Here is a 21,339-nt window from a genome sequence, read left to right as displayed (position 1 = left end):
TTGAAGCACCAGCCAATGAAAAATGTCAAAAAGCAAAAAGGATTAAACAAACATTTTCATTCTACACTGATCCTGGCCAAGGAGTAGAAGCACATGCTTCACGTACCAAAAAGTCACGAGACGAAAGAATTCTTTTTTCCTCCTGCTCTTATCCCCAAATTTTCGTATCAGTTCATCTATCCGACTGCTAATGCATTAACAAAGTACGAAAATCTGTACGGTGACCGACACTTTTTACAGCTGTGAAGTTTTTTTGAATCTTACAGTGTGTTGCACGCTCAAACAGGATAACAACTTCTGGTTCCTAGTTTCAAGCACATGTACGAACCAACCAACCAACCAAAGGAGCAAATTGGACCTGGGACAAAGAAAGGAACATGATGAGCTTTAAGCAAACCACAACAGTTGAAAGATCACAGACAACTCAAACAAAGAATCCGTGTGGCTCATATGGCAATTTAAACATAAATTGGAAGGATTGAACAGCAGAACAGCAAGAGACCCGTGTACAAGACTATAAGTAACTTTTGGTTATATGACTGCCCCAGTCCCCAGATATCCGCACTAGATCTCCAGATTCTACAAGACCACAACTAAATAGATTACTGTGCGCATGCATGTCCTCAAGTCAACGAAAAAGTTGACATCTAAGAATTTAGAAGTTGAGAATGCATTCTTACACGGTGATATTAACAGATTTATTCAAATCGGGAACAGTACGTCTTTCTCTTAAGACAGAGTCATTTCCGTTCCCTTTTACTAGGTCCAGACGATGCCTACTTCACTTGGAAATAAAGCTAATGAAAATCAGTTCGGAAACATCTAACCCTCATTAGACAATTTTCATGTTATTCCACTGTTCTTTTTGGTCTCAGCAACTTCATGAAAGCAGTTCAAATGTCATTCCAGTCACACTGCTAACACCCTTTCCCCCTTTTATCCTCCTTTGTTTCTCCATCTCTTCTCTCTCCAATGCAAAAGTAAAATCAAGTCTCGTCGAGAGATTAAGGTCTTATCAAGCAAAACTGATGATGCAATTAGACCTTCAAGCACCAGTGAAAGATAGAATACTCACATATGAACACAATCGAATTTCACAATTATCTTTGAGCTAATAAAGGCCCAACATTCGCAACTCCGACACATGGCTAGGATCGAGTTCAGGGACATCCTTCATTTTTTCACGGTCTTCAACTACATATTCCTGACATATAGAAATAGAGGTCATTCATGAGCACACTCAATAATTTACAATGGGTACAGCCAAAGGTTTAATAAACAATATGTGCAAACGTGGAATATGGACCTTGCCAAACACAGAATGATTCAGCTCCCCCAGAAACGTGAGAAAACCACAGATCGCTGAATTTGGCAAGTCAAGGTAAAAGATGTTTTATGTTTCTTCCGCCCTTCAACATGGACTTAATTGGCAAAAGGGCAAGCATTTGCTGATTCAGCTACTATAGGAAATGATAGAATTGCTGAATTCAAATGATCAACATTTTCTTGTTTTTTGGTCAAGTAATGAACAAGAATTTTATGTGTTCATGAAACACTAGAAAACGCAATTTGAAAATTCATTGTTCAAATGGTAGCATGGTAGGATATTTGTGAACATCTTGTTATGGCATGATATGCATTACTTTGCATTTACATGATAGAGATTAAGTACTGTCTCTCAATCCGATGATAAACGCTCTCCTATCACGAGTATGACATGTTCTGCTTCTTTTTTATCAGTGAACACCACTATCTATCTATACTATCATCTATGAAAGAGGTTTGATAACTAAAATCCCAATGAATGATACCCTGATGTGACAATCAAAACGCAATTCATCAGCAAATTTAACATTAATCGGAAAAATTTAGCAGACCTTTGTCAGTTCTTGTTTGGCAAGAACATGATAATGGCGTTCATTGATCCTCTGTCCACATATTATCGCTATAAAGAAGCCATAGAGCAAACCCACCAAAACAATAGCCAGCACTGCACAATTAAAACGAATCTTTACATTAGACAATTCCAGACCTTCAAAAGTGATGCTCAAAGAAAAAATGACAATAAGATAGGGAAAATGCCACCTAAAACCCCAAACTATGTCCATTGTAACACATTTACCCTAAATTTTTTTATGTGACACCAAAAATACCAAACTTGACCCATGTAACCCATTTACCCCCCATCAAGGTGCTGTCAATGAGCACTATAAAAAATCTGCCTACATGGATGCCGGAAAGCAAATGGTGTTCACACGGAGCCCACGTGGCTTAAGTGAAATAAGAATGATATTGTTTTTGGCTGAAAAATCATCTAACGGAACCTTGACACCGTCAGAGGGTAAATGTGCCACACAGGTTACAAGTCTGGGGTTATTTATGTCACAAGAAAAAGTTCGGGATAAATGTGTCTCGGTGGACATAGTTTGAGGTTTTTCACGTCACCTAAAAAAAAAGTTCAAGATAAATATGTCATAGTGGACATAGTTGGCGTGTTTGGTGGCTTTTTTCCAAATAAGATATCCCAAAGATGAGATGAAGCAATTTATCCCATGCCGGTTAAACTTTTCCCAAAAATGCCCAAAGTTTACAATTTAAAGATGTATTTACATGTTTGCGATATTGTCCTTATGACTAAACATAGCAACATGAAACCCCATATTTCTTCTAGATATTGTGCTACTTTTTAGCTATGAGATTCTTTTAACTAGAAAGAATTCAACTTAGACGTAGGGTGCAGAAGAATTAAGTCGCAAATGAAAGAAACAAAGTGTAAGATTTTATGCAATTAAAATAACATCACAAGCAATTGCAGATAACTGCCCTGTACAGATTTACAGTGGTTCCGAACTTAGCACGCAATAATGCCATATCCTAATAACATTCAACGACATATGCATGCTTTGGTAGAGGTGCCGTTACCAGCCATTGTGTAGAAGCCATATGGGTGTTCTTCGTAACCAAACATTTCCCTTAATTCCTCTCCATAGAACTTGTATACCAGCACACCCAAGGATGCAACAATCTGCCATACAAATGCAGTTATACTTCACTTTTGACCATTATAAATTACTAAAGATGGTAAACATCCCATATAGGTAGAGAAACACAGGATTCTAGTCAAACATCTTATAGCTCAACACATGAACTGTATCAGCCATGAGATCAAGATGCCTAAGCATTAATTGCATTCCTCTGGATTCAGGTTAACATATGCGAAATAAATCAACTCTCCTTTAAGTGACGAAAAGAATAGCAGAATGTTTCGGCTTTCAAAATAATCAGAATCTGAAAGTGAGCATATTTTACCTTGCTGTAGCCATCTTTACAAAATTTAATTCTCTGACTTTATGTCACAGTCGAAAGTTCGCTAGTCTTTCTAACCTATCCAGAATCAGCAGTATTAAAACCACAAAAGTTTACCAACTAGACAATAAGGCTTCGGAGCATAATAAAATTGCTTCCTGAAAAGTCCTATATGACTGATTGACAGTGCTTTGAAAGAAAGCAGCAAGTGGTAAAATTCAGTTACAGCATTAAGTGTTTTTCTAGGAAGAAGAGATGAAAGAGAATAAGCAGACTGTGCACCAGCCCTAGCGATGTTCGGATTAAAGCCAATTGAATTAAAAAAATAAAAAAGTAGTTATACAGGAAAATATACACCAAAACTAAGTACAAGATTGAAGTTCAACTTAAAAAGTGAAAGATGAAATGCCATTATATCCACGATAGGCAGTTGAATGCTGAAAAATTAGTATGTGAGCTTTGTAGTCGCAAATTTATTTATCCAAGCGTGGAATTAACTGAGAAGTAAAGTAAACTGCAAGCTTGTTGCCACTGCTTTCAGTGGAAAATCCAAAGCATTAATATACCTTGAAAGCATATTAGTCCCAATAGATAAAAAAAGATTGAGATACGGAGAGTTAACAGGAATGAATGATCATTTATTCTCTCTATATCATTCTTGAATAGAAAGATTCGGTTCATGTTCCTTGCATAGAAGGCTTTGAATGCACATGCCTTCGGATGATGTTCAGCAGGCTACCTTCCAACCATCGGCCTTCAAATGCATACCCATCTGGTGTAATGCAAAACGCATTTGTGTCGTCCAGCACTAACCCTTGGGTCGTCGAGCATAAACCCATTCAAGACTCGACCTCAAAAGTTCAAGTCCGTTACCTCTGGAGCAGACTTTTAAAGGGTTTATTAACATTGTTATACATTCATATGGATCGATCCAAGTCAATCACGAAGGTTGTTTTGGTGAAAATAGTAGTATATCAATTTGAAGCTGGCAAATTTTGCCTAAAAAGCACCCAAATTGGACAAGCCCTTAGAAGTTTGGACCAGTACATTAACTCTATGGGTCTTCACTTTCTAACAGCAACGTTAGGTCTGAGTTTAACCTTGGAAATCATAAATAAGGTACATCAGAATCAATTACTCAAATGATTATCCAGAAATGTGTTCCCCAAAAATCATTGATTAAAATAGTCAAGTTTGCTAATATGCAGAAGCATCAAGTCAAAACCAGCAATGAACAATATACCTTCTCCAGACTCAACAGTAGACAATTATAGAGTCCACTACTCACAATAGCACGAATAACGGTGTGAAATTCACGCCATTCAAATGTATGCAGACAATTCCATACTTCAGAAAAGTAGCAGGATAACTAGCCTAAGAGATTCCACTTTCTTTCATTTCAACAAACACATCAAGTTCATTTGGGAAAAACTATTATACCAGCTGAACGACTATAAATATGAGTGCGTGATCCCGAGCGACGAGGAATTGGAATTTCAATCTCAGCCACCAGCGATCAGTTGGCACATTTGCACGAAGCAGAAAAACTGCCCTGCACTCTGTACAGTGAGAAAAAGCAAAACCCTCCTGGCATGGTGGAGGAAGCAACTCATAAGTAAAACCACTCCACGTGAGAAATTTACAGAAACTACACTACTTGAATCATTCCAAAAAGCCAATCCACATAAATGGCATTTTACAGAAGCTAAAGCATAATTTAATCCCTCATTCTCGTGTCTCCAAGAGCAGAAAATTGCATATCATCCCCTTAGTAATCACACTGAGGAGATTTCAGCAAAGAAACAAAAAAGTCACCTTCGTGGACCTCCAATTATCAAGACATGATCTATGGACATATTTTTGGGTTCCTTTGCAATGGCATGGAGCAATCAAGTCTTCTCCTGAAAAATTAAGAGAAAAATAGCTTCAGCAATTTGTAGCTAGATGGAGATAGTCACATAGGACCTCAGCAATCAACTTATTTTGCCACAAACAAGTCCTCTCCATAACTGTACCGCAAATCTACATGGGCAGAGAGAGAGAGAGAGAGAGAGAGAGAGGTACTTTCCCACCCTGGTGACAAGAAAAACTAAGAATATAGAAGATACCAAGAAAGGTAGCAAATAGAGACCTCCATTATCAAGGCATATGCGACACTGTGGTTGGTCTGTATGAACCAAACTGCAAGTTTCATCGACATCATCATTTTCTAAATCATCAACAGATACAGCAAATTCCCCTCCGGCAGTTGTTATTTCAGATGAAGACGAAGATCCTTCAGATCTCTCCACAACATCAGTCCGCTGCAAAATGGGTACATTTTCTGAAGAATCTTCCCCATGACTATCATTAGGTGCTAATTGCATTGCGAAGGATAAAGAATCAGGACTGGACAGCAACTATCATTGCGAGCGCAATGGTTCCTGCTAACCATTTCAGCAGCAACCCAAGTACCTGGAAGTCAAAGGAAAAGTTACAGCGGCAGTGAAAGAGGATCCACTATAAGTGTCAAATGTTAATTGTACTATCCATTACTTCATCTGCCATCAATATTAACTATTTGTCCATACTGAATATCGGATAGTTGATTTCTCAGTTGACTCTACCCTTCTTTGATGTAACTGATCATGGAAAACTGAAAGACGTGCCAGTGAGAACTCAAGGCTACTTTCATACAATTGAATATTACTAGAGATAGAAATATGTTCAGCTTTTCTGCCAGACTTCTTGAATGCCAATTTCTGCTTCCATTTGGTTAGCCTTATGCTAGGAGTTCTGCACCAATTACGAAGATCTTATGCACATTTAAAAGAGGATTTAGGATAGAAGTCAAAGAAGCCATCGGGGCTCGGGTGTAGTTCTCTACGCCTGATATGGCGAACATGCAACTAATTTTTGCAAATGCATGCTGGATGAAGAGCTTCGTAGCCGCCTAAAACCATGAAGGCCTTTAACTGAGACGGAAAGAAATCCCTGCCCATAAATGGTTGGCCATCTGTCCCCAACAAGAGGAAACTGGATGGATCAATAGGTGTCGCCACCCACCACTAACGCCCAAAAATCAACCTCTTTAGGATCAATCTCATTGCTAGTTTGTCCGTATATAAACAATCTTCGTAGCTGGCAGAAAACGCACGAATATATAAACGGGCCATTTCCAGGTGTGGATGATCAATTGAAGTTGGAAAAACTTAAAAGAAAACAAAACAAAATCAGAAAACGAGGCCAACCGCATTGCTCTAAATCGGATAAACACTAAGGGGCAGCGGGGGGCAGCCAAGCAACGACGTCGAAAAATTCTCGATCACCGACCGCACAGAAGGTCCGCGAACACGTCGAGGCACGCGGAAACGCAATGCACCATGGAATCGACGTGGAAACCAAGCTCGGCACCCGAAGCGCAACCAGAATTCAGCTCAGGAAAGTCAAGAGAACGCAAAACGCGAATGCACCAAACGACGACGGGAGCGAGAGAGGTTCATCGAGGGGCTGACCTGCTCGGGGTCAACATTCGGCGACCTTGACGAGATTACACCGACATAGACGCATCGCCTCGCAGATGATCCGAGGGACAATCTCGCTCCTGGGGGGCGGGGGGGAAACCGATTCCTAGGGTTTCGAGATTGACGCCAACGAGAGAGAGAGAGATTCAACTGGCGCGACGAGGAAGAGAGAGAGAGAGAGAGAGCTGGACTTTGGACAAACACCGAAATGAATAGTGTTAGAATGGAAAATGAGACTGTTGTTCTCATTCTCTCTCGAAGATGACTAAAATACAAGCGACTAGACCGAGGGTGGTCATAAGGTCACAGCGACCGCCCAATTGATCGGAAGACGGACCAATGGTAGGCTAGCCAAGGCAACGAAAATCGATTTAAACAAAAATAAATAAATAAATAAAATTGGCATGAAAAAAGACGTGATATTCAGTTTTTTGCATTAAACACAGAAATTCTCGCTTTCGGTTCTTCCGTGCCTGGGAAAAAAAGGAGTTTCTAATAGGCATGCGGCTCTACTGATAAAGAATCGAAGGGTGAAGATCCTAGTATTATAGGTGCGGAGTTCGACTCCAGCTCTCTGCAGAAAGCCTGAGCAAATGTATAGAAGGAAAAAAAAAAAAAACCAAGATCAACGCTCTCAAATGCTATGATCCATCTTCGTCAATTTTGACCGGCGAGGATCTCGGAAAGTTTCGATGCTTCCTAAGATCTATATGTGATATGGTTACTGCTAATGGGGACAAATTATGCATATACTTTGTGGTATACTCGATGCTACAATGATCGATCTTGATACATATTGACTCTACTATCCCGATGCAGATTTACATGCTCGATCTAATCTCGGTATATTTGATCGCGAATTATTTCTAAGTCTTCTTATAGAAATAGCCATGCGCCTATCGATGATACTTGACTTTATCAACTTGCTTGCTTATATTCGGTTTGAAGCGGGGGTGGTCGGTTTCTGATTTGATTTCGGTTGGATTCCCGAGCGCTTCAATGTAATTGATAAATTATTAATAAGAGTGAGCAACATGGACATGGAATTTATTATATTAATCAAAATTAAGTTTACATTTAAGAAATAAAAAATGATGGATCCTATCCAGCAATTATGTTTCTCGGTTCCAAGGAGAACTAGACCGGAAATCACCAGCTCCAATTATATGAAACCGAGAGCCGTCCGGTTGGGGTTGAGTCGATACGTCTTGTCTCGATCTTCAAGATTATTATTTTGAGATAATTTTTCTCATCCATTAACAACTAATAATCCGGTATGGATTCCTTATACATAAGATTTTGATTGGCTAATTATCTACGCCGACAAAATGTGATATTTTGATTGATTAATAATCATCGCAAATGTAAGATTCTTTCCGTAATCGAACTACCGCACTTTTTGGCAACCGAGATTTGATTGTACAGATGACCAAATTTTCAAAAATTTCGATCGATTAACTTCGGTGACTACCCGATCTTCCGAATAATCGTCCAACAGTTAGCTTCAAGATTAATTCTCGCGAAGACTCGATCGGAAAGTTTGGATGTCGAGGAATATAAAAGAAGGCCAAGACATCTAGGAAATAGAGAAATCAAGTATTCACAAATCCAAAATTTAAGAGAGCTTTAAGCTTGCTTTGTATTTTGACAGCATTCCAATTGTGATAATTCAAGAAGATTTTCAGCGGAATCTAGCCAGTAGATTGTTAGTGTGGGAGAGTAACTATAGGCTTACACCAAAACGAATCACTACGACCTCCGCGTGCATTGTTCTCTATCTCTTGTTCAAGTTCATTTACAATCAGATAGAAGTAATGTGCCCCTTAAGATAACCATAATCTAATTATACAGCACACCGTGTTATCCGATCTCGCCCATATAAAACTCGACGCTGTTAATATTTTGTCGAGTTCTTTGAAATCACATACAATGTTAGCCAGCAACCCCCAGATACAAGAGGAGCAAGGAGGAATCAATAAAGCAAAGCCAACCCCTGAAACTTAACAGCACAAAGGCGAAACAAATGTGCTTACTCTGAATCAATAAGCCAATCTCAGTTTGCTCATTTTCGTCGGCTCACTCTCTCGCGTTCCTCTTGCGAACTTCTGGCGACCTTCCTCCTTACATCTCTTTCCCAGAAACCTCCCTCTTCTCGCAACCGCACGGGATCTACATCATTGAGACCGAGAGTCAGAAGTCCAGACTGAGTGAGAATTTTAGAGAGAGAGAGAGAGAGAGAGAGAGGAAGACGCTGTGAAGAGACGCACGAATGCTTATAAAATTTGGGTTATTTCACCGAGAAAAAACAAAAAAGGTTACTTACATGTTCGGTCTGGTCCGGGTGTGTGTCGGTTCAGTCCTAGAACGAGGAACTGAACAACAAAGTGCAGATTTCAAATTGGATGGGTTCCCAAGTTGACACGATCCGGTGCTCACCTCTTCTCTTAGACGCTCGTGTGATTAGTATGACGTGATATAGTTAAATATATCATAATTAGTCTCTAACTCGTTGCTATAAATTCTCAAGTGAATATGAGGCGAACAATATATATTGATGAATTCGGATTTGGCCGGTGTCTCGTCTCTTTAAGCAAATCACGTGCCTTCGCTTGATTTTGTACTTGGAATTGGAAACGAGGGAAATGACGAGGAGGATCTCTTTCTGCTTTTCGGAAGTGGCCACAGTAGGAAACAAATCACCAGGCTGCTTCAATCATCGCTCGTCGAAGCCAGCCACCGTTCGCTAGATCACGGACCGAACGATACATCTCAGCCGTCGACCGAAACGATTTTCACCAGTACGCTTTATACAGAAATTTATACAGAAACTCGTTAAGCGCTCGAGATTGCGACGAGTTACGGCCTCGGGGTCACGTGGTATGGTCACGTGGGTCGCCACCTGGCGGGTTTTATCAGGGCCGGTGGGGACCACGAGAAAATAGATTCTCTCCCCGGTCCTCGCCCCGTCGTCGTCGTCGTCGTCTTCGTCTTCGTCAGGCACTTTACCCTCGTCTGCTGGTCTCCGCTGGAGCTTCTCTGCATAGCTTGAGCGAAGTCTTTACTCCAACAAGTCAAGCTAACCATCTCTCTCTCTCTCTTCAATCGAGTTCACTCTACACAGAGAGAGGCGAAGCCGAGGAAGGAGGAAATGGCGGAAGCGACGACCGTGCACTCGCCGCTCGTCACCTACTTCTCCATGCTGTCGCTCCTCACTCTCTGCCCTCCCTTCGTTATCTTGCTGTAAGGACTCTCTCTCTCTCTCTCTCTCTCTCTCTCTTCGCGGAAATCCAGCCGTTTTTGATTTCGCGAATCTTGCATGTCTTCTGGTTCTTTCTCGATTGGAGTGAGTGAACCCTCCCGGTTCTAGATCGCGACGCGCTCGATTACGTGGTCACAATGCCCATCTTCATATGAATGACCGTCTAACCTAGATTCGAGTCCATTTGGGTTGTTTGATTCCCTCGAAGCATTGAACACCGAGCCTTGTTCTTAGACAATGCCAATCTTTGTGTCTGAATATCCAAGGCACTTGATGATCTCCTCAGCATTTGAGATTCTAGTCCATCGGATACTGGGTTTAAGTCGACACCCTTCATTTAGAGTAAAAGCACCTGCTATAGAGCAGTGTAAACGAGCTGGAAGAAAGATTTGATGCATTAGCAATTGACTAGCACACATAGAAAGAAATCATTGACTTCGCTCTGTCATGATATGCGAATTTTTACGAAAAAACATACAGCCACTATCTGAGTGGGGTTTTATCCTTGCAGATGGTACACAATGGTGCATGCTGATGGGTCTATCACCCAAACTTTTGATTACCTGAAGCAGCATGGACTGCAAGGATTCCTAGACATATGGCCCAGGCCAACCTCCATCGCTTGGAAGATCATCGCTGTTTATGCTGCATTTGAGGCTGCGCTGCAGCTCCTTCTTCCTGGAAAGACGGTCAAGGGCCCTATATCTCCTGCTGGGAATCAGCCAGTGTATAAGGTCTCTATATCTTGTTGACATACTTTATGTTTGCCATCCCCTTAGTGGTACACCTTGTGGACCATTTGGCTATGAGCTGTCTTCTCTTCGCATGGGATGGATGCATGGACAATGTTGACTTAAACTATTGGTTCTTGCAGGCAAACGGAATGGCAGCATATTTTGTGACCTTGATCACCTATCTTGGCCTTTGGTGGTGAGTACTTTTCGATAATAATTTTATGTACTTCAGCTGCAACGTGGGTTTAGTTCGAGAAATCAACGTTTGTAGGGAAAATGATACAAATAATTCCTGAACTTTGACCCAATATACAATGTGGTCCCTAACTTTTAATTTATTCAACGTGGTGGATGAACTTTAATCCAATGTGCAGTGCCATTCTTGGACTTTAAATTTATTCAATTGAGTCCTTGAACTTTTAGTACATGTTCAATTTTATTTCTAGATTATATGAAAATTTTCATGCTGTCCTTCCATTAATTCAAGTTCTGTGAACACATTGAATATTCTCATTTAGTGCGGGGACTAAATTGAATACAAATCAAAAGTTTAGGAACTACATTGAACAAATTAAAAATTCAGGGACGACATTGCACACTAAAATAAAATTCAAGGACCATATTGCACATTGAGCCAAAGTTCATGGACCATTCATGTCATTATCCCATGTTCTCATAACATTTTTTTTTTTTTTCTTTTCTACTTTTCAAAATTCCATAAAAGGTCGTCATACATTCTACTTATTGAATATCTGGTGGGGAAGGGGAGCACTTGACAAAGGATTTTTATTTTAGATAGCCAATTTTAGTCAATAATTCTCTCATTCACGCATTTGTTTGTGGAAAGGTTTCAACTCACAGTATCTACCGACATAACGTTTTCCCCTTCTTGGATACAATGAGCTTTCTTTTGTTTTCTCAAGTGGTTTCCTAGGTGCTGGACATATCCTGTTGACAATCTGTTGTGTAAAATAAGCGACTTATCTATACTGTCTTCATCTTTCCTATGCTTTCTGCAGTTCTTGAGTAGCTTTCTCAGTCTGAGCATATAAGTACTTGGATCTATTTCTATAGTCTGAATTTGACGTTATTCACTATCAGGAGGACTTCCTCTTCATCTTTGATACTTGCACTAAGTACCCTTTCTTGGAGGTTCACTGATTCACTGGTTGTCATGCTTTGGGTATTTAGAAGAATTTAAGTAGTTTGCCCGGCTGTTTAAGGCTTTCTGTTACAGATTTTATGCTTTGCCGTGTTTCATTCATGGTACAACTATTGTTTGGTTTCTTGTGTTGTTTGATGTCGTCATCAAATAACATTTAGATTAATTTATCATTTTCCATTTCTTTCAGGTTTGGGATATTTAACCCAACTATTGTTTATGATCACTTGGGCGAAATATACTCCGCACTCATTCTTGGAAGCTTCATCTTTTGTATTTTCCTGTACATTAAAGTGAGAATGCAACCCCAAAGAAAAGCTGACATCTCTTTCCCTTGGGAAAGCTCAAAATCATGTCTGATGTTTGACACATTTTCTTCTATTGAAGGGTCTCCTGGCACCATCGTCTGCCGACTCTGGTTCTTCAGGGAATATAATAATTGACTTCTATTGGGTGAGTGTCTTCAGAAAAATTCAGTTTCTTTGCTGCACTGCATGTTGAAAAGCTCAAGTTAGTTGTTCTGATGTCAAAATGTGGCAATTTGAGAAGAAGACAGATGATTTTTTCTGATCTTTTAGCACATCATGAGGTCTGAAAGTTAAAACGGAATTTTCTGAACCGCATTGTTTGGTTTTGTGTAAAATTAAGCCTCAGAAACTTATCTGTTGTGGGTTTCCTCGAGAAGATTTTCTATGATTTTCATCTGTCACTCTTGAAGCAATTCTAGAATCCTTTTTTGTAACATGTGGAAATGCACATTTAACTAGTTGTGATCCGGGCGTGGTTCGTCTTGTTATTGTTGCTAATGCACCGGATCGCATCAGAACTCTGAAGTTAAGCGTGCTTGGGCGAGAGTAGTACTAGTTTTGAGGATGCTAATTGATTACACTTGTGCAAATCGTGTCACTGATATTTATTCAACCTGGAGATGATGCCAATTATTTTCTAACGATGAACGCTTTTAAAAAACGATACCTTCTTTTGACGTGATATATGAAAAATGTTTATGCGCAAAAAATACTTCAAATTTGGTTCATAATATTAGCCAAATGTATCTTTTGAGCGAAATGGCAAGAACAGCTTTACGGCTTTGCTTCTTGCTACTTTTTCTGGAAGCAGCTTTTCTGTTTTCAGTGACATTTTGACCTTGTTGCAGGGTATGGAGCTCTATCCTCGGATTGGCAAGAACTTTGATATTAAAGTCTTCACAAATTGCAGGTTCGGAATGATGTCTTGGGCAGTTCTTGCTCTAACCTATTGCATTAAGCAGGTACCCGATGCTTTTTTTGGTGACTTAGCAAGAATATAATTGATACCAACGATCTCTGCATTACAAAACTTCATCTAGCAAGGAATGATACATGTAGAATTTTTGACAAACATAGTTGAAGCTTAATTTCTGACCCATCTAATTGGTAATATCTTGGAATGGTCCTACTACAAAAATAGAACAAAGGGTGAAAACAATTAAAACACCAATTTCATTTTCTTAAGATGCCTACCTTTTACTTTCACTATGGTTCTCAGAAATACCTGGACCAGCACTTGAAACATAGTCTCGGAATTTGTCATTTTAAAGAGCGGAAACTGCTTTTACAAATGTCAAGTGATGTCATTAATTCTGATTCCTGTTAGACTGATCTCTTTCTTCTGGGAGTGGAGGTTGATGATTTCTTTGCATCATCTGCTAATAGTCTTACCTGCGTGTTTACAGTATGAGCAGAACGGAAAAGTTTCAGATTCAATGCTCGTGAATACCATATTGATGCTAGTGTACGTCACCAAGTTCTTTTGGTGGGAAGCCGGATATTGGAACACAATGGATATTGCACATGATCGAGGTTGACACATGAGTTATTCATTATGTTCTACGTGCTAACATCAGTTTGTCCATTCAATCATTCGAAATAAGCAACAATCAAGAGACGAGGCTCTAGCATATACAGTATTTCATTCTTGGTTAATTACTAGTGAATTATATATGGCTTGATTTGCAGTAGCCACTCGGCATTTTGTTTATGCAATCTTATTGCTTGGGCAGATTTAGAACACCCACCATAATTTTAGCACCTTCCATTTGGTTTTACTGATGCTCAACTTTTTTTTTTTCAAATGACTTTGGCAGCTGGCTTCTACATCTGTTGGGGATGCTTGGTATGGGTCCCATCCATCTATACTTCTCCTGGCATGTACCTTGTCAATCATCCTGTTAACCTGGGAACTCAGGTGTGGAAGTGCATCTTTTAACTATGTTTACCATTATGTGGACTTCATGAGATTATGAATGTGTGCAAAGAGACAGAAATATACTGTAATTATTGGTCTGGCCTTCAGATTAAGTGGGCAATTTGGTTTGGCTTTTCATTTTAACTTTACATTAAAAGTTAAAAAGTGTGACATTTTTTGGATGAAGAACCCAAATTCTTTAAAGACATAAAAAATAAAATAAAATAATTAGTGTTTAAAGGCTCCAAATTTTTTTTTTCTAGTTTTTAAAATCAATTTTAATTGTTTTTACTGGAAATTCAAATGTGGCTGATTGGAAGGGCTTTAACATCTAAACAGGAGTTTGTTCCTCACAGCTGATTCTAGGAAATACTTGTGTGCGAACCATCAAACAATGGTTATCTTCCTTAGCAAGGTCTTCAAATGTACTCTTAGTTTCAATCAAGATGGTTCAGGGATTTTTTGGGTTCTCTTTGTCATTTGTTCTGTGGAGCCTCTTGCTTGATTTGAAGTAATAGTCCCATATCAGTGGTGTACAATTTATTTGATTGGGTCAACATATGCTAATGACAAAATCTGGAATACGGCTAGGAGATTTTTTGTGGCATGCGCACAATGCTCGATTTAAATTTTAAGGTTCTAACTGTGTCCTATGAAAAACTGGTATTAGTATAAATTGGCACGGGACAATTATCTCCGGATAAACTTGGGGCTGTCTAATCTGTGTTCAAGTCATTAACTGTTGTATCTGAAAGAGAGGGCAAGATTGAACGTTAGGGAAAATTTGCTATCAGATTATCATTAAAATTATCTTTCTTTGGAATATCTTAAATTTCCGTCACATAAGTTTAACAGGCCTAAACATAGGCTTGAGAGGACAAATGCATATCTTCTTTTATATAAGGTGAGTCTGACAGTCCTCTTTTTCCAGCTCGCATTTTATATTTTGGCAGCAGGCATTCTGTGCATATACATCAATTATGATTGCGACAGACAGAGGCAAGAGTTTCGCAGAACAAATGGCAAGTGCTTAGTATGGAGGAAGGCTCCTTCGAAGGTGCTTAGCACTAATATCGTTTTAATTTTTTCTTATGCTTTCAATTGGGTAGAATCTGTCAAATGGAACTGAGAGCTTTGATCTCTTTGACAGATAATGGCTACGTACACTACGACATCTGGAGAGACCAAAACCAGCCTCCTCTTGACTTCAGGATGGTCAGTTTGCCTTTAATTCTTCTGATTATTGGCATGAAGATTTTAAAAGCTACTATAAGAGTCCTATTGTTAACTCCGTGATTAGGCGGTTTACTGCTTATGTTTGCTTTTCGAGAGAAATAGTTCTTTCTGCTTTTCAAGGTGATTGGCTTACATTTTTCCTGGAACATAACGAAATTGTCGATAGACCATTGGGTTAACAGTATGAAATCTATTTATTGGTTAAGTTATGAGTTATATGGGTCTACATGAGATATACATGCTTCTGCTTACAACTGATTGAATGTTCTATGATGGTCACTCACTCATTCCTTCCACAGGTGGGGCTTAGCACGTCACTTTCATTATGTACCTGAGATTCTTGGAGCCTTTTTCTGGACTGTCCCTGCACTGTTTAATCATGTAAACTCGGTTTTAACAGTTTCATTTACTCTAAGTTGTGATTTCATGATGACAGTCCTACTTACCTTTTTTCCCCATTAATCTTCTGCAGTTTCTGCCTTATTTTTATGTGATCTTTCTTACAATCCTATTGTTTGACCGGGCAAAACGAGATGACGATCGTTGTCGATCAAAGTAAGTAAATTGTCTATATGTTTCTCTAGCTCATTCTTGAGGACATCAAATGGGAGCAATGTCTCTCAATCAACTCTTATTCATTTTGTATTCTCTGTGTACTTTGTGATTTAGGACAAACTCCATGCTTTAGGGGTCTTGACATAATAGAAACCAGTCTTCAGACCCTTTGCATCATTAAATGATCTGTATCTTTGTTGGAGCAACGTTCCTGATGCTGGAACATGCAGTAATCTAGAATGAGGAAGAGTACTGTGCCAATGTGAAATCGGGGGTGGAGTGACTTTTGGTCCTATATCTTTCTCATGTTTATCTTCGTCACGATTTTACTAATAGAACACATGAGCATGGACACCGTGTTAATAGACCATCTTTGTGATTGGCCCCAATTGTCTCATGTGTTCCCACAATTGTGCTTATGAAGGTCCATAGCTATTCCTAGTAACAATGAACTTTTGGAAAACGAACAATAAGTCTGCAGTCTCGTCTTTGTGCATCATCTGATTTTACAATTACTTGCTCCCTTTCTCAGACTGAACAGCCGCTTCTGATAATGTTTTCTGTTCAGGTACGGGAAGTACTGGAAGTCATATTGTGAGAAGGTACCATACCAAATTATTCCTGGTATTTACTGAGGTTCAGCGAGAAATCGTGTATGGGGAGATACGGTCGGCAAAAGGAGTCCACAGGGATTGGCTTTGGCTCATCCTCCTGTACTTCAAAACATGTCCCTGTACTTGGTTTTATAGGAGATGCGGCGGTCGAGCTACTTTCCAGGTCTCATAGATGCAGCAGCAGCTAATATTGCGTTTATCTTTGCTACTCTCCAATCCTGAATGACATTGATTCGAACCTGGAGTATCGACACTCGGTAACTGTAGCGTTAGCCTTGAACATTAAGGTTTCCAGACGCAGTCGTCTCTATTTCTGCTTTTGTGTTGATTTGACATTGAAATTGCATGGTGGAACTTATTTCGAAGGCGTGTGATTTAAACGGAGAAAGGACAAAAAAATAAATAAGAAAATTCTAGCTCTTAGCATTGACCGATTTAATCTTGTGTCAACGCATTCTTTTTCATCAGTAAAAGTTGTGCCTTTGATCCCGAAATTTGGTCTCTCGTTCGTTCCTCACAGAAAAAGCTCTCAGGACTTCTATCTCGGCCAAAAGTTTGAACAGAATGGAGAAATCGACTCGAAATTTCGAACTTTCATTGATCGAAACCAAATATGATTTTGATCTTGAACGGAAAGTGTGCGGTACTGGAAACGGAGAGAGATTGTAAACGGATCTTCATTAGACAATAATATATATTCATGGATTATATACTTGAGATGTAAATTTTGCCAAGACACTCGTTGACCAAACTAGAACTGGTAGTTTGACCCCAAAAAAGAAATAAAAAATTGAGCTGGTAGGGGCTATTTTCGCCTCATATATGACTAAATAGACGAAATTGGCCTTAGTGGTTTTCATATCTGCATAGCTTCCTTTAGCTTAGTTATTTGGGAAAAATCACCTAAATCCCTAATTATGTCCACTGTGATAAGACCTTTTTTTTCTTTTTGTTGCGATATAAATAACCCTAACTTATGTCGATACATTTTTCTTCCTTCAAGGTTTAGAGGATTTTTCAGCTAAAACGATATCGTCTTTATGTCACTCGAGGCATGTGGGTGCCATGTTAACGTCATTTGCCTTTGGTCGTCCATGTAGGAAGGTTTTTAAGGTGCTTTCATTGACAGAGTATTGACAAGGAGTAAATGTGCCACACAAGTATAAGTTTGAATTTTCTAGTGTCATGAGAAAAATTTAAGGTAAATGTATCCCAATTGGCATAATTTTAAATTTTTTGTGGCTATTGTCCTAGTTATTTTCGTTCAATAATTTTATGTCCGATTTAAACTTATCTATTTTCCTCTTATTTCGTAGCTTTTTCTTTGGAGAAGTTTTTTTATTTTCTACTTTCATAGGAAAAAATGTCAAAAAAGTATTAAACATTTTGCATTGGTGTCAATTCAATTCTAAACCTTTTGTATTTTTGTTAATTGAGCCCCAATTCGGCCAATTTTGGCAAAAAATTCGCCGAAGTGGATGTTAGTTGTCTTACGTGGAATGACCGACGCCGACATGGATGTTTTTGAATTAGGTTTTAATATCTTTAAATAATTTTAATAATTTTTAAATGATTGAGAAAAGAAAAAGAAGAAAAAAACAAAATATTTATTAAAAATATTTAAAAATATAATAAAAAAATCAACGTCGGTGTTAGTCATACCACATGCGGCAAGATAAATTCATGTCAACGAACTTTCAACCAAAATTGACCGGATTGGCTCAATTAAAAAAAATGAAAAAAGTTTGCGATTGAATTGACATAAATGCAAAAGGTTTAGAACTAAATTGACAGAAATGCAATAGGTTTATGACTAAATTGGTATCAATGCAATAGGTTTAGGATTTTTTTAACACTTTTCTCACTTTCGGAAGTCTAAAACATTCTAGTCTTTTCTTTTATTGTATCAAAGAATTTGAGCTTTTTACTTACTATTTGAGAAACACTTACATAAACACAAGTAAGGTGTTATAAAAGTATCAGTAAGCTAAGCACGTTGATCTGAAAAAAATTTATGCACGTGGAGACATCTTGATATATTTACGTAAATATAACAAGAATGATATTAAGTCTTGTTGATCCAAAATGAATAAAAATTTACCAGCATTTAAAAAAAAAAACTTATCTTACAGAAAGTTTTGATTTAATTAGATTCCATCGTCAAATACTTGAAAGTAACTTTGATTTCTTGTTGAAAATATTTAAAGGGTATTTTTTTTTTGTTTCATTATCCTATTATATTTACGTGCATGTAAAAGATAATTTATACGAAGCAGTTTTGACGGTGATATATACTATATACAATACAACTAAAAGTGCCCAAACTTACTCGACAATTAATCAACAATGGACAAATGTGCTTGATAACGTTGAAAAAAAATAAGTTTCTTAACATTTTCTCTCTTAGACAAGGCTAATTTTTACAGAGGTAAAATGTAAAGGTGTGTATTTTTATCTTTTACGGAGGATGAAAATAGCATCGCCAAAAAAAAAAATTATTAAGAGGCTTCATTTTTTTTAGCCCCATAATAAAACGGGCTATGAACCGATCCGCCTTGACCCGCTTCATGACCCATCGGACTCTGGAAATTTACGTGGGAAGAAGAGAGAGAGAGAGAGAGGGGAAGGGGTTTCGACGCAGTGAAAGCAGCGGGAATTCGAGTCTGGTCGTTTCCAGGTACGATTCTAGGGTTCATGTGCCGATGATTTTATACCGGTTTGAGGTGGCATGCTTGATTCGTCCTCCATCCCTGTGTTTGCTGTTCCCGTCGCGCGTGATCTCAGATTTCGTATCTTCCATCAGAATTCGGCGCATCTTTTTTCCAATCGAGTGATCCGGAAGCACGGCGAATTGGTTGCGAACTTTGATCTCGTCGCGGGGTTTTGGCTGGAACTGGATTTGCTAGTCGACGTTCAAGATTCGATCTTCTTGTTGTTTGGCAACAACGTTTGATTTTTATTTTTATTTTTGTAACGACAGTGTTGGGGGGAGATGTCGGGTTATGAGAGTGTCGTGGGAGGGAAGTTGAAGCTGAAAGGGAAAGCTTTGGATGTGAAGGCTGGAGGAGTGAAGAAGAAGAAGAAGAAGCCAAAGCACCAGCAGCATCAGGACCCCATCTCCGAGGTCATCGAATCCGAGCTCCCCGCCGCTGGTTTGTACTCGTTTTCAACGGCTGCATACCACTTTTACCACCGTGTATTAACAGTTAATTTCGTTTGAATTAGAGCTTTAGTTGACTTGATTCACCGGCAATTTTATCCCATCCTGGGAGAATCTCTTCTGCCGTGTGCAACTGCTCGTGTGGGGGTAGCTGCCATATATCTATCTGTATATTGCTGTTGGAATTTTAAGTATTGTCGAGACTAATGCGATGTACGATGTCAAATGGATGTTCTTATGCGGGTTTGAGGCAACTTCCTGTTTCAAATTATGGTTTAAAATCAGTTTTACTATGCCAAGAAATTAATGGTGAAGTAAATTTTGGGTGATTTATCTGCCTGACTCTACATGTCCAATACCTAGAACTCTCTCGCGTGGCGAGTCTATCTGAGCTCTTGGCTACTCGCGCAGGGGATGACGGTGCAGCGCTGTCGAATGAACCTAAGGAAGGGGATGTAAATGATGAGAGCAAGTTGAGTGAAGAAGGCAACGCTGCTCCGTACGATCATCAGCTGACGCCCTCTGAAAAGCGATACATAGAGCAGAGGGAGCAGATCGATGTCAAGAGGCTGGCAAAGACAGCTAACAAGTCTCACCGCGACAGGATACAGGATTTCAACCAGTACCTCGCCAACATGAGCGAACATTACGACATCCCGAAAGTTGGCCCAGGATAACTGAGGATCGGTTCCATGAGCCATGAAGGTTGCCAGAGCAAATTTCATGTATGTTACTGAGATTTCACAACTTTCTGTGCATTATGTCATTGTTGAACCTTGGTTAAGTATTTCGATCGAAAACCTCAAGTCAGTTTGGCAATGGGTGATGGTGATGGAGCAGCTACAGCACCTTTTTCTTGATTTCTTATTGAAAAAAGATATTGGGATTAGCTCTTGAAATTTAATTGATCCTTTTTTGGCTTTCTTTTCGAGTTGTGTCGGAAATGGTTTTGGATTAAGTACTTGTGATTCTCAAGAAAGTTCTTTGGAGAGAACTAAGAGCATTGGAAGACGTTGAAAATGAATGAAGTATAGAGGGTCCGCTCACATTGCATTGATAAGAATTGAATTGGCCCTCAGCTACCTAACTGAATTTTCACAAGACTTCGCTGAACAACGAGGAAGATTGCAACTTATAACGCCAATAGTTGATGCTGCTTTAGTATCATGTTTCTTCCAGACCTTGGATTCGGAAGCGGCTAGTATTCAGAATTGTTGGCTATGCCGTGCTAACCTTTCTTGCAAAGTTTCTTGCGCATTTCTCTGTACAATCGTCCTGATTACGTCCTTTCAACAAAGCGAGACTATAGTCCAAGTACATGGTTCATGAAAGGTTTTGTTAGAAGCGCCAGACAGACCATTGCTTTCCCCGTTGGTATGTGACTCGAACTTCGTAAACCTTCTGGGTTGCATTTGGTAGCCCGGATTTGAGTCCTGTCCGGGGACCTACTCCAAACTGGACAAATTCGGATTCGTCTGGATAAAAATCTGGGGAAAGAGGTGGGATAACCCTGAATTAGATACGAATTTTTTTTTTGGGATCCAACCGTTCGAAAGTTTTCTCATAGGCATATGTATCATCGGG

The 21,339-nt window shown here is 39.2% G+C and overlaps 2 protein-coding genes across 7 annotated transcripts; one reads left to right on the top strand and one right to left on the bottom strand.

Annotated features, from left to right (window-relative positions):
• Positions 1-7,060, bottom strand: LOC115752670 (E3 ubiquitin-protein ligase MARCHF1). 4 transcript variants are annotated; one of them, XM_048273389.1, is made up of 8 exons: positions 7,001-7,060; positions 5,438-5,766; positions 5,122-5,207; positions 4,747-4,893; positions 2,923-3,025; positions 1,878-1,990; positions 1,076-1,204; positions 1-358 (listed from the first exon to the last, which is right to left on the bottom strand). In XM_048273389.1, exons 2-7 carry the CDS (start codon positions 5,670-5,672, stop codon positions 1,112-1,114), a joined length of 777 nt encoding a protein of 258 aa, XP_048129346.1. In that variant the 5' UTR covers positions 5,673-5,766; positions 7,001-7,060; the 3' UTR covers positions 1-358; positions 1,076-1,111. The 4 variants fall into 4 exon arrangements, with proteins under 4 accessions (XP_048129346.1, XP_030546814.1, XP_030546812.1 ...); XM_030690954.2 differs by lacking the exon at positions 7,001-7,060 and adding an exon at positions 6,537-6,988 and having other exon boundaries at positions 5,438-5,760; XM_030690952.2 differs by lacking the exon at positions 7,001-7,060 and adding an exon at positions 6,801-6,988 and having other exon boundaries at positions 5,438-5,760.
• A 2,721-nt stretch (positions 7,061-9,781) lies between these two features.
• Positions 9,782-20,833, top strand: LOC115752667 (7-dehydrocholesterol reductase). 3 transcript variants are annotated; one of them, XM_030690948.2, is made up of 15 exons: positions 9,782-10,049; positions 10,580-10,802; positions 10,943-10,998; positions 12,155-12,257; positions 12,352-12,417; positions 13,121-13,234; positions 13,679-13,805; positions 14,090-14,190; positions 15,122-15,247; positions 15,341-15,405; positions 15,726-15,807; positions 15,899-15,981; positions 16,550-16,583; positions 19,588-19,747; positions 20,167-20,833. In XM_030690948.2, exons 1-15 carry the CDS (start codon positions 9,958-9,960, stop codon positions 20,430-20,432), a joined length of 1,698 nt encoding a protein of 565 aa, XP_030546808.1. In that variant the 5' UTR covers positions 9,782-9,957; the 3' UTR covers positions 20,433-20,833. The 3 variants fall into 3 exon arrangements, with proteins under 3 accessions (XP_030546808.1, XP_048129350.1, XP_048129351.1); XM_048273393.1 differs by lacking the exons at positions 9,782-10,049; positions 10,580-10,802; positions 10,943-10,998; ... (8 more) ...; positions 15,899-15,981; positions 16,550-16,583 and adding an exon at positions 19,141-19,272 and having other exon boundaries at positions 19,380-19,747; XM_048273394.1 differs by lacking the exons at positions 9,782-10,049; positions 10,580-10,802; positions 10,943-10,998; ... (8 more) ...; positions 15,899-15,981; positions 16,550-16,583 and adding an exon at positions 19,216-19,272 and having other exon boundaries at positions 19,576-19,747.
• Positions 20,834-21,339: the final 506 nt, after the last annotated feature.

Source organism: Rhodamnia argentea, chromosome 2 (genome assembly GCF_020921035.1).
Source record: "Rhodamnia argentea isolate NSW1041297 chromosome 2, ASM2092103v1, whole genome shotgun sequence".
Lineage (NCBI taxonomy): Eukaryota > Viridiplantae > Streptophyta > Magnoliopsida > Myrtales > Myrtaceae > Rhodamnia > Rhodamnia argentea.
This window is presented reverse-complemented; position numbering and strand designations above follow the sequence as displayed.